Raw genomic sequence first — 11,988 nt, 5'->3', positions numbered from 1 at the left:
TATATATATATATATATATATATATATATATATATATATATATATATGAAACCATATATAAATATATAACCCCAATTGCTTAAAAAATATATATAATGGATGGCAGCTTAGACTTACTTTATTGAATCCAATTTGGGGGAAGTACATGTCTTTGGTTTCCCATTGAAGTGTGTATGTGTATGTGTTATAGGTAGAGCTACCATAGAAAATATTGCTGTGAAAAGTTTGATACATTTCTTCCTTGGGGAGCTGAGGTCTCCTAATTAGCTTCTACTAATTTAGTCCTCATTGTCTTTTGCCTTTTTTAAGTACCTCTTTTTCTTATCCACATACCAGCTTTAACTATATTGTTGGTTCAAACTTGGGGTCCTCATCTAAAGGACAGATCATGGATACCTGGTATCACCAACCCTGGTAATCCAATTAAATTCAGCATATATTTATTAAGCACCTACTACATGTAAGGTACTCTGCCAAGTTCTGAAGATACAAAGATGAAAAATATCAGTATCTGCCCTCAAGGAGCTTACAATATATAATAAAGGTAGTAAAATATATACACAAAGAAATGTGATACAATGTAAAATGGGATAAGGATATAGAAGTGATTCCTGATAAAAATGTCTAAGAAAATTTGCAGACTGAGAGGTGACTTTCAATTGTAGAGATTGGTGAAAGAAGACTTTGAGGGAAAAGTGGCAACAGAATTAAGAGTTTTAAAAGAAAAACAGGGTTTCAAAAAGGCAGAGATGAGATGGAAATATATTCTAGGCATGGAGGATAGAGTATGTGAATGTAAAGAGATGGGAGACTACAACAACTAATATCTTGGAAATGATGTGGTCAGACCATATTATTTGGTCTCCATGGTCAGATCAATGGACTAGAGACATTATTTTTACAGCTATATCTTGTAGAAAGGAGAGATAGAAAAGAAGACCACAGAATCCTGATGCTAAAAGGATAACTGGCATGTCAACTAGGTCAATCCATATCTAAAGAATTATGACCTTGATCACTATCCTCTCATCACTAAATGGTCATCAAAGTTTTCACTAGAAATATTCTAGTGAACAGAAACCTGAGCTCTGCCAAGTCAGTTGATTATGCTATGAAATAGCTTTAATTGTTAGGAAATGTTTCCTTACTGCTAGCAAAATTCTGCTTCTGTAACTTTCAACCACTTCTCCTAGGCCTGTTCTCTGGGGTCAAGAAGAACAAATCAAGTCTTCTTCCACATGAAATACAATGAGTGAAAAATATGAAAGGAAGTATGTGTCTCATGAAAACACACCAAAGAAAATTATAGCTGCTGACAGTAACATGATGGCTATAGGGTATCTGAATAAGGGCCATCTAACAAAAGCTTTCCCTTCACTCACTAAATTCTATATTATTCTACACTGTGAAGTCTCTGATGTCTTATCAGGGTTGAACTGTGCCTGAAGACATTCCCACACTGATCACATTTATAGGGTTTCTCTCCAGTATGAATTCTCTGATGTCGAATAAGGTTTGCATGAAGGCTGAAGGCTTTCCCACATGTACTACATTCATAGGGTTTCTCTCCAGTATGAGTAATACAATGTTGAATAAAGGATGAACTTTGAATGAAGGCTTTTCCACATTCATTACATTCATAGGGTTTTTCTCCAGTATGAATTTTCTGATGTTTAGTAAAGGATGACCTATCCCAAAATGCTTTCCCACATTCATTACATGCGTAGGGTCTTTCTCCAGTATGAATTCTCTGATGTTGAGTACAGTCTGTACTCAACCTGAAAGTTTTTCCACATTCATTACATTTGTAGGGTTTCTCTCCAGTATGAATGGTCTTGTGCTGAGTTAGGTGGGTACTCAGACGAAAAGTTTTCCCACATTCATTACATTTGTAGGGTTTTTCTCCGGTATGAATGCTTCTATGTCTAGTAAGGTGTACACGAAGTCTAAAGGCTTTTCCACATTCATTACAATTATAGGGTTTCTCTCCAGTATGGACTCTCTGATGTTGCCTAAGGAATTCACCATTACTAAATGATTTCCCACAATCATCACATTTATATGGTTTCTCTCCTGTATGAATTCTTTGATGTCGATTTAAGTGCCTGCTTTGACTGAAGGCTTTCCCACACTGATTACATTCATAAGGTTTTTCTCCTGTATGAACCGTCTTATGTTGAGTAAGGCATACATTCTGGCTGAAGGCTTTTCCACATTCATTACATTCATAGGGTTTCTCTCCAGTATGGATTCTTTTATGTTGAGTAAGGCTTGCACGTGAACTGAAGGCTTTCCCACATTCATTACATTTATGAGGTTCTTCTCCAGTATGGACTCTTTGATGACTCACCAAGAGTGAACCCTTACTGAAAGTCTTATCACAATCACTACATTTATAGGGTTTCTTTCCAGGATGAATGCTCTTATGTTTAGTAAGATGTCCCTGCAGTCTGAAAGTTTTCCCACATTCATTACATTCATAAGGCTTTTCTCCAGTATGAATTCTTTTATGTTGAGTAAGGTGTGCATATAATCTGAAGGCTTTCCCACATTCATTACATTCATAGGGTTTTTCCCCAGTATGAATTCTTTTATGTTGATTAAGGTTTCCACGAAGCCTGAAAGCTTTCCCACACTCATTACATTCATAGGGCTTCTCTCCAGTGTGAACTCTATGATGTCGAGTTAGGTTTCCACGAAGTCTGAAGGCTTTTCCACATTGATTACATTTATAGGGTTTTTCACCCGTGTGGATCCTCTGGTGATTCTTAAGGATTGTACTCTTACTAAAAGCTTTCCCACACTCATTACACTCAAACAGCTTTTTCTCTAAAGAGATTTTTTGACTTTCAATTAATTGTGAATTACAGTAGGTTTTCCTACATATATCACATTTATGAGCATTTTCTTTTGAAGAAACAATTTGTTCTGCTACCAGACTATATTCATTACACTTGTGGTTTGTCTTCCTAGGGATTATTTTTGCTTGGGAAACTGTAAATTGTCGCAGCTCTGCCTCCTTGATTCTCTGCTCTATTCCAAATTGGGAATCAGTTTCTCCTAGCTCAGAGTGCCAGACACCATCCCTCGTGAATTTTTCCAATGTCACTTTCTGGGATGATTCTGCTTCAGGAATGTCGTGCTTTAGAGTTGACTCCTTGGTTTTATTCCTGGTCTCCCAGTCTGAAAAAAAGAAAGAAAAAATGCAACTGTGCCCTGTTACCTATTCTGGGATCAAAAAAACTACTAATATGAGATGAATAAAAGTAATAATAATAATAACATACAGGTGGTGTTGGAAACATTTAAATATTGAATTCAATGTCTGTAATCTAGAGATACAATAGTAAATGTGTCAAGGAGTAGTGAGATGTGAAAATAAATAGTTGGAGAAAAATTGATCCAATGAATAAAGTGAGTACTGATAATTCAATGATTTTGATCTATTGATGAACAGCAGAAGGTAAGAAAGATGATTGCTGGAAAAGACTAAAGAGAGAGGCATGGCTAAGAGCAAATATCAGGATTATGGGAAGTAGTTGGAACCAGGGACTAGGACTTCATTAACCTATGTTCTGGTTATTCTAACAGACTCCTAACTAGTCTCCTAGGTCTTATTCTCTCCAATCAGTTTTATGCACCGATACCAAAAAAATCCTTCATAAAAGATAATTTTATATCTATAAGCATACTCCTATAGCTCCTTTAAACATACTTAGGGCCTTTTTGAAATCACAGTGATCCTATTTCTGTTCAACTGTACTCCATTCATATGCCTTTGGGATCAGAGCTAATTACATTCAGCAGGAACTATATAGGAGAGGGAAAACCAATGACTCCTTTTGATCAGTATCACTACTACACTCTGAATACTGGTATTTATTTTTGTTCTGCTGGAATTGGTCCTGATTGCCAAAATTCACTTATCCACTGAGCATAGGCTTTATTCTTCTTTGACTTTCTGAATCCTGTACCTCAGGCCAGCCTCAGACTTTTGGTTACCATAAAGATAAAAGTTTGGAGTTACAGCCCTATTCAATTTCCTTCTTGTTTTGACCAGTCTCACCACTATGAACTACTATTACCAATGCCTTCGTATGCTGATGTTGTTCTCTTAATGAAAATCCTAAAATATCTCCCTACTGCCTATAACATGAAGATCAGTCCTCAGTTCTCAGTCTAAGTCTTTCACAAATTGGCTTCATATTACCTATAAACTCTTATTTCTCAAGAGGCATGCCCTAGTCAGAGGTGTTAGTAGTAGGAGTGAAAAGAAAAAGGAAATATAATAATGCACAAGTCACAACCTCACTGAGCCTCAATTTTCTCATCTATAAAATGGAAATAATAATACCTATAGGACCTGCCTGATAGGGTTGTTGTGAGGGTTAACTGGGATAACATATGAATCATACCCTGCAATCCTTGAAGCATTATATGAAAGTCAATTATTATAATTTATGGTAGTAATACTATTAGTCAAGCACTCTCTTAATTATCTTCCACATGCTATAGTCTACCAGGGCTAGGGAACCTGTGGCTTCAAGGTCACATATGGCCCTCTAGGTCCTCAAGTGTAGCCCACTGACTAAATTCAAACTTCACAGAACAAATCCCCTTAATTAAAGGATTTGTCCTGTAAAACTTGGACTCAGTTGGGCTGCACCCAAGGACCTAGAAGGCCACAGGTTCCCCACCCCTGCAGTCTACAGTATTATAATGGCCTCCAATTGGTCACCCTGCCTCAAGTCTCTTCCTATTATAATACATTCTCAATATAACTGCCAAAGAGTTTTTCTGATCATGTTACTTCCCTATTCAATAAAATCTACTGAATCCCTATTGCCTTTAGGATAAAATATCAAGTGCTCTGTTTTGCTTTTACCATTTGGCCCTATCCTATCTTTCCAGCTTCATTATATATTATTCCCTTTCCAAGACTCTATAATATAGTCAAACTGGCTTCCTCTCTGATTCTCATACATTGCATTCTCTTCTGTCTTTGTGCCTTTATATTGGTCATCCTCCATGCTTGGAATATACTCCCTTTTTACCTCTACCTCACAGAATCCTTCACTTCATGTAAGATGCAATTCAAGTGCAAAGCTTTTCCTGGATACCCCCACCCCACCCCCAGACCCCAATTACTAATGTCTTCCCTTCCTAATTACTTCTTATCATTGCCAACACTGTATGTTTATCCTGTATCTTCTTTTACATTTACACACTAGGTAGATAGGTGGCACAGTGGCTAGAATGCTGAACCTGAAGTCAGGAAGATCTGAGTTCAAAATCTAGCAGACACTTATTGTGTGACCTTGGGCAAGTCACTTAACCTATTTGCCTTAGTTCCTGCAGCTGCAAAATGGGGAACATAATAGCACCTACTTCTGGAGCTTGTTGTGATGATCAAATGAGATAATATTTGTAGAGTGCTTAGCACAGTTCTTGGCATACAGTAGGTGCAACAAAATGCTAATGATGATACTGCTCCACTAATCAAAGATAAGCCCTTAGGGAAGAGGGACTTCTTAACGGTTTTTGTCAATGTCAAGTCAAGTATTAAAGAAAAAAGGAACATTCTCTTATCTTAAGGGGCTCTCAGTTGGATGGGGAGGCAATATGCAAACAAGATATATGCTGGGGATAAGCTCAGAGGGAAGTCACCAAGATTAGGGAGGCCTGGGAAAGACTTCTTTGTAGAAGGTATTCCAAAGCACTTAAGCACAGTGTCCGAACACTGAAGTGATTTAATAAATGCCTGTTGATTGATACTAAGCTAATTAATTCCTCACTCCAAGCTTTTCTTCATTCTATTCTCTTTACCTGAAATATATGTACTCCTCCTCCCCAAAAGTAAACAAACAAAAAAACCTCTTTAGGGGAAAATATCCAATTGTTTAAAAAAAAAAGAGGTTTCTCTTACTTCTTGTTTTGATCTTTCCTTTCTATGAGCTTTATATCTTTTATTATAGTTAGATGAAAAGTAGCATGCTGTAGAGGCTAGAGGGCTGATCTTGGAACTAGGAAGTTAAGTTATGGGTTTAAGTCCTGACTCTGACACATAACAGTGGTATGAACATAGGTAAATAATTTAAACAAGAATATAAATTACAGCTGAATTGTCTATATTGGGAGTTATCACCATGAGAAGGAGGGATGAACAGGTAAAAGACATTCTGCATTGCTCCAGAGGGCTGGATTAGGATCATCAAATAAGAAGCAGCTCCCAGAAGGCAAATTTCAGATCGATTTTAAGAACCTAATAATTACAACTGCCTTAAAATGAACAGGTTTCCTCACAAAGTAATGACCTCCTTATTCCTTGAATGACTAAGCAGTCTGTACAATTAGCTTTTAAAGAAGTTACATAATCTCCTCTCTCCATATTCCTGAGTCTGAAATAAAATTATAACTCAGACAAAAAACTAGGAGACTTAAATTAACTCTCTTAGACTCTTTATTGCCCTCAACATGTCTCCTGCCTCAATGCAGCCTTTCTCTTTATCTTGGTTTTCTTTAGCCTTGGGGGTTTTTGTATCTGGAGGTTCTTGTATTAAACAAAACAACCTTTAAGATATCATTAAACTGTAAAATTATAAAAATCTATAATTTACCAGATTTTGGCTATCATAACCATTATGTATAAACACTCCATCTACTTCATTTTCTTACCTACCTTGGCAAAAATATGTGGAGACCTCTCTTTCTACTGTCCAAGGCTCTTCTCCTTGTTCCAAATGGAAGATTACATCTGGTTTGGAAACCTGATGCCCTGTCCATACAGAAAGACAAAGGATTTGAGTGTTTTAAAGTAACTATTCCAGAAAAATCTCCAAAACTTTTTTCTTAAGACCTATGAAATATAAGAAATGTACAACATAACAGCTAGCACATCAAGAGTACTTTTCTCTTACTGTACAAAAGTATGGATCTTTTCCCTGGAAAGAGAAAGAAAGCATACTCTGTTTTCTTGCTCCATATATGATTGTTGAACTTCAGCTTCTGCCACAGACCTCAGAGGCACCATAACCTTTGGTAACTGAGGAAAAAATGGTACTCAATGGAAATGTTGATGCTTAGTTACACAGAAAAGCTTCCCTTACCTAGAGAGACCAGGTTCCTATAGTTCTCAAGCATTACATCTCTATACAGGTATCTCTGATCAGGGTTCAATTGCTGCCATTCCTCCTGCGTGAAGTCCACAGCCACATCCTTGAATGTCAGTGATTCCTGAAATGATAAATGCATCTTTTATTAACCTAGGGAAATCCACTGAAAGAGGTACAAAATATGGTTGAGAGAGTGTGTTCTCAAAGGACTTATTATTTTAACTGAGAGAAAAACATACACATGATAAACTGTAGAATAAGACATTACTTATTGAAGTGCTAAGTTGCATGGTATAGATATTAAGTGCATAGGAGAGAAGAAAGAAGTCCATACGGGTTTAGATAGTTAAGGAAGACTTCACAAAAGAATTACAGAGCTACAAAGTTGGAAAGGATCTTGGTGGTCATCTAGTATAATTGTCTAGTCAATAGAGGAATACTCACTACAACAGCAGTTTTTAACTTTTTTGTGTCATGAACACCTTTGGCATTCCAGTGAAGCTTATGAATCCTTCTCAGAACAATACTTTTAAATGCATAAAATAAATTACATAGGAATACAAAGAAATACATTATATTGAAATATAATTTTCAAAATATTTTAAAAGACCAAAATCATGGACCATAAGTTAAGAAACCTTGGCTATAACATCTACCTCTAATCAAGTATCTTTATCTTGCCTATGCTTGAATTTTTCATTGAGGTCACTGTCTCATAAGGCAGCCCAATTCATTTTTGGGATTCTCTAAAGGTTAGAAATTTCTTTTTTCTATTGAGCTGCAATATGCCTCCCTAGGATATTTATCCATTATTCCTAGTTGTGTCCTTTGGAAGCACAAAGAATAAATCAAATTGATCTTTTATGTATTAGCTTTTCAAATAATTGAAGACAACTATAATAGCTTGGCTACATTTTTTCAAGGCTAAACATTCTAGTTCCTTTAACAATTTCTCACATGACTTTTTTCACGCTGATCACCCACTTCTAGATGTGTTCTGGTATATCAATGTCTCCTTTAAAATGTGGCATGGAGAACAGAACTTGATATCCTAGATGAAGTCTGATCAAGAAACAACAGAGTGGAGGGTTTCTTTTTTCTCTTCCTTATTCTCAGACCCATAGGGAAGAGAAAAGGAAGGGAATAAGCACCTACTATGGGTCAAGCACTATACTAAATACTTTTTGCTTAAAATTTTTTATTAGGAAAGGGCCTATCTGGGTCTTTTGGGATACAAGCATGATCATCCTTCTGACTGGCTGTTATTTAGGCAGTTAAGTGAATAGGAATGGCAGGTACTGGGGGAATATAATCAAGACCATTTATGAAAGGGTCTTGTCTGGGGGCAGCTACATGGTGTAGTGGATACAGCACCAGCCCTGAAGTCAGGAGGGCCTGAATTCAAATCTGGCCTCAGACACTTGACACTTACTAGCTGTGTGACCTTGGGCAAGTAACTTAACCCCAACCGCCTTGCTTCAAAAACAGAAAGGGCCTTATCTGGGCTTTGTGGTCACCAGACAGCATTCCACTCTTTTTCTTGCCCAAGAAAGTTGGGGTAATTGTACGTCTTTTATTGATGATAAGGACTTCCTGAAATCATTGCTTGTGACTGTTATCTACCTTTGGTTATTGGGAAAAGTCTATGGGGCCCAGAGCTATACAAATAGGGGTTTGGGGGCTAGAAGCCATGATTTTATATTATGGCCACACATTAAAAGAATAGCCTAGTATACATTATAGGCATTTAAAGTACTAGGTCTGGATACCTGGCATTTGTGTTGGATGTGGGATTGCAATGTTTGAACATACTGAGAATAACATTCTTGCAAACCTCCTTGACATTTTAACAGTAGCTTGTATTAATAAAGGTCTCTTCTTTTTTAATTAAAAGCATATTACATGATACAGTTAATAATAGGTAACATTTTGCATACTACTTAAGTTACGAAGCACTTTCCTCAGAAATCACAACTAGTAAGTACTAGAAATATTAACTTCTCTATAGTAGGTTATACTGCAAACTTCAAAAGTATGCTTTTTATTAGGTCTCATTTCTGTTTTGGGTGTTCATCCTGGGTTAGATAGGAAGGAGAAGGCCCAAGAGAGAGTGGTGTCCTGAAAAGTCAGAGAGAAGAGAGTATCAAGGAGGGGAGAGTGTCCAGCACTATCAGAGGCTACAGAGAGGTTGAGGATGAAGACTGAAAAAAGATAATTGGATTTGGCAACTAAGAGTTTACTGGTAATTTGGAGAAAGTGGTTTCATTGAACAATAAAGTCAGAAGCTGGATATTAAGGGATTAAGAAGAAAGAAGAGAGAAAATGGAGGCACCTATTATAAAAGGCCCATTCAAGAAGTTTAGCTACAGAGAGGATTCTGGGAAAATGGTGGAGTAGGTCAGAAAATTCCAAGCTCTCAAGATTTTCCCCCACAAAAGAGTTAAAATAGCACCTTAGGGTGAACAAAGTATGGGTGTTGATAAGTAAGAACAGGGGCATAACCTCTTGGGTAAATTTGAGAAGATCAGAAGAAAAATCCTAAGATGAGGTTTGGTCCCTGTGAAGAGTAACACCTCCAGGCTAGGTTCCATTTTAATAGCAAGCTGCAAGCCTCTTAAATGACAAGCAGCAAGCCCTGAGATTAGTTGGTTTGAGAGGCGGCCTTGGTCCCAGTCACCAGAACTTTTATCCCAGGGATAGTGAGGGGAGTTGGGTTTCTGAGCCCGGGAAGATCAAGGGAATCTTTGCTGACAAGGAACGTCAGACCGGGCTGTGCTGTGAAGAGCGGCTGGGGTGAGAAGGAACCAGCACATGCTTGGTGAGTACAGAAGCAGTGGGGCAGAAAGCCCCGGGCTGTGGGCACTTACAGGAGGTTGGAGGTTTGGCTTTGGTTTTAGGCCAGAGGGGAGAACTATTGAGGTGACTACAAAATTAAGTTATTATCACAAAAAATGCACAGGCAAAGAAAGAATCCAACTATTGAAAACTATTATGGGAATAGAGATGGCCGGGGTTCATCTTCAGAGGAAGATACTGAATTTAAGAAACCCCCAAAGAGTGACGTCAAATGGTCACCTGCCCAAAAAGAATTTACAGAAGATCTTAAAAAAGACTTTAAAAATCAAATGACAGAGATGGGAGAAAAACTAAAAAAAAAAAAATAATCCAAGAAAAACAAGAAGGTGTGAAATGAAAGTCAATCAATTAGAAGAGGAGATCTAGTATCTTAAGGAAGAAAATGACACCTTGAAAATTAGAATTGGGCACAATGAAGCCAGTGAAAGTATAAGAGATCAAGAAATGATTAAACATAATATGAGAAAGTGAAACATCTTATAAGAAAAACAGTAGATTTGGAGACTAGATCAGGAAGAGAAAATATAAAGATAATTGGCTAACTGAAAGTTATGATCAAAAAAGAATCTTGATATAATAATACAAGGAATAATTAAAGAAAATTGTGCTGAAGCATTACAACAAGGGGGAAAGCAGAAACAGAAAAAAAAATCTATCGATCACCACTTAAAAGATATTATATGAGGAAAACTCATAGGAATATCATAGTCAAATTCAGAAACCCCCAACTCAAGGAAAAAATATTAAAAGCATCAAGATGAAAATAATTTAAATATGAAGGTGACACAATTACACAATACCCAGCAGTGGAGACATTAAAGGACCGCAGGTCTTAGAAGACAACATATCAAAGAGCAAAAGAATTGGAGCTCCAGCCAAAAATATCATACCCTGCAAAGTTAAGTATTATCCTGAATGAAAAAAAATGGATGTTTGATAAACTCTCAGACTTTCAAGACTTTGTTAAAAAAAAATCCTGAACTTAATAGAAGATTCAACATACAAGAACCAAGAGAAATATAAGGCATATAACAAAGACTGATTATGAGGGATCCATAAGGACAGACTGTTTACTTTTTATATAAGTAAAATGTAAAGTCTAAGATTCTTATCAATAATTGGGTAGTTCATAAGAAAGATTAGGGTATACCTAAGAATGGTATGAATTTAAAAAGTATAACCATTTTGGAACAGCTTAAAAGAATAATTATTTTATACAAACGAGGTGCAAGAGGAAGAACTGATAACAGAGGAATTAGATGGGGGAGGAGGGTGTGTAGTTCTAGTAGCCTACTTTCATCAGGAATGGATTTCAGAGGGAATAATACATCTATATTTAGAAAAGTATAAAAGTCTTCTAAATTCAGAAGAAATAAAACGGTAGGGGCATAGGGAGGGGGGAGGGGACAAGAGAGGGATCTTTAGAGTGAAGGGTGAAGGGGAGGATCTTTAGAAAGGGGTAGGCAAGTCATAGGAGGGAAAGGTAGTAGGTAGAAGTAAAGTAGAGGAGACAGGAGGGATAGGAAACAAGAGATGTGCACATATATAAAAACAAAGATCAAGAATAGAATAGGTTTGGGAAAGTATATGTCTATATATGTATGTATATATCCATGTGTATGTACATATCTATAGCTATAGAGAAACATATATAAACTTTATTGTAGCCTTCTGGGGGGTGTGATAGTAATGGCAATTAAAGATTCCCCTGTATTGGCTTGGTTTTCAAACTGATTGTGTTAAAACCCAGAGCTTGTTAATCCCACCTGTGGGATGGACTTGTTGATGTGAAAAGAAAGTCCTGAACTGGGAGGAGCTGGTGATGTAGATTTGGAGAGACAAGAGAGAGGCAGAAGAAACTTTTTTTTTGGAAGCAGCACCTCGTGGAGAGAGAGAGACTAAGAGAATTGCTGGTGGCCGCTTTGAATTGCCCTGGACTTTTGAGACCTGCCCCCTGAGCTGCCAAGGACTGAGGAGACATGGCTGTTTTGCTGGTACTTTGTCTGTCTGTTTTGATGTT

At 37.0% G+C, this 11,988-nt stretch overlaps 1 protein-coding gene and 1 pseudogene across 1 annotated transcript in view; both read right to left on the bottom strand.

Annotated features, from left to right (window-relative positions):
- Positions 1 to 11,988, bottom strand: part of LOC138157169 (zinc finger protein 713-like) — a 39,515-nt gene that overhangs the window by 10,691 nt on the left and 16,836 nt on the right. Inside the window, exons 3-4 of the mRNA XM_069082687.1 lie at positions 7,107 to 7,233; positions 6,680 to 6,775 (exon numbers count right to left, since the gene is read on the bottom strand). Of these exons, the coding sequence (XP_068938788.1) occupies positions 6,680 to 6,775; positions 7,107 to 7,233 (223 nt within the window). The remainder of the gene's footprint in view (positions 1 to 6,679; positions 6,776 to 7,106; positions 7,234 to 11,988) is intronic.
- Positions 101 to 11,988, bottom strand: part of LOC138157171 (zinc finger protein 184-like) — a 67,195-nt pseudogene continuing 55,307 nt past the window's right edge.

This window comes from Petaurus breviceps, unplaced genomic scaffold (assembly GCF_028583685.1).
Source record: "Petaurus breviceps papuanus isolate PSGF00001 unplaced genomic scaffold, PetGlider_PUasm1.0 171, whole genome shotgun sequence".
In the NCBI taxonomy this organism is placed as follows: Eukaryota; Metazoa; Chordata; class Mammalia; order Diprotodontia; family Petauridae; genus Petaurus; species Petaurus breviceps.
This window is presented reverse-complemented; position numbering and strand designations above follow the sequence as displayed.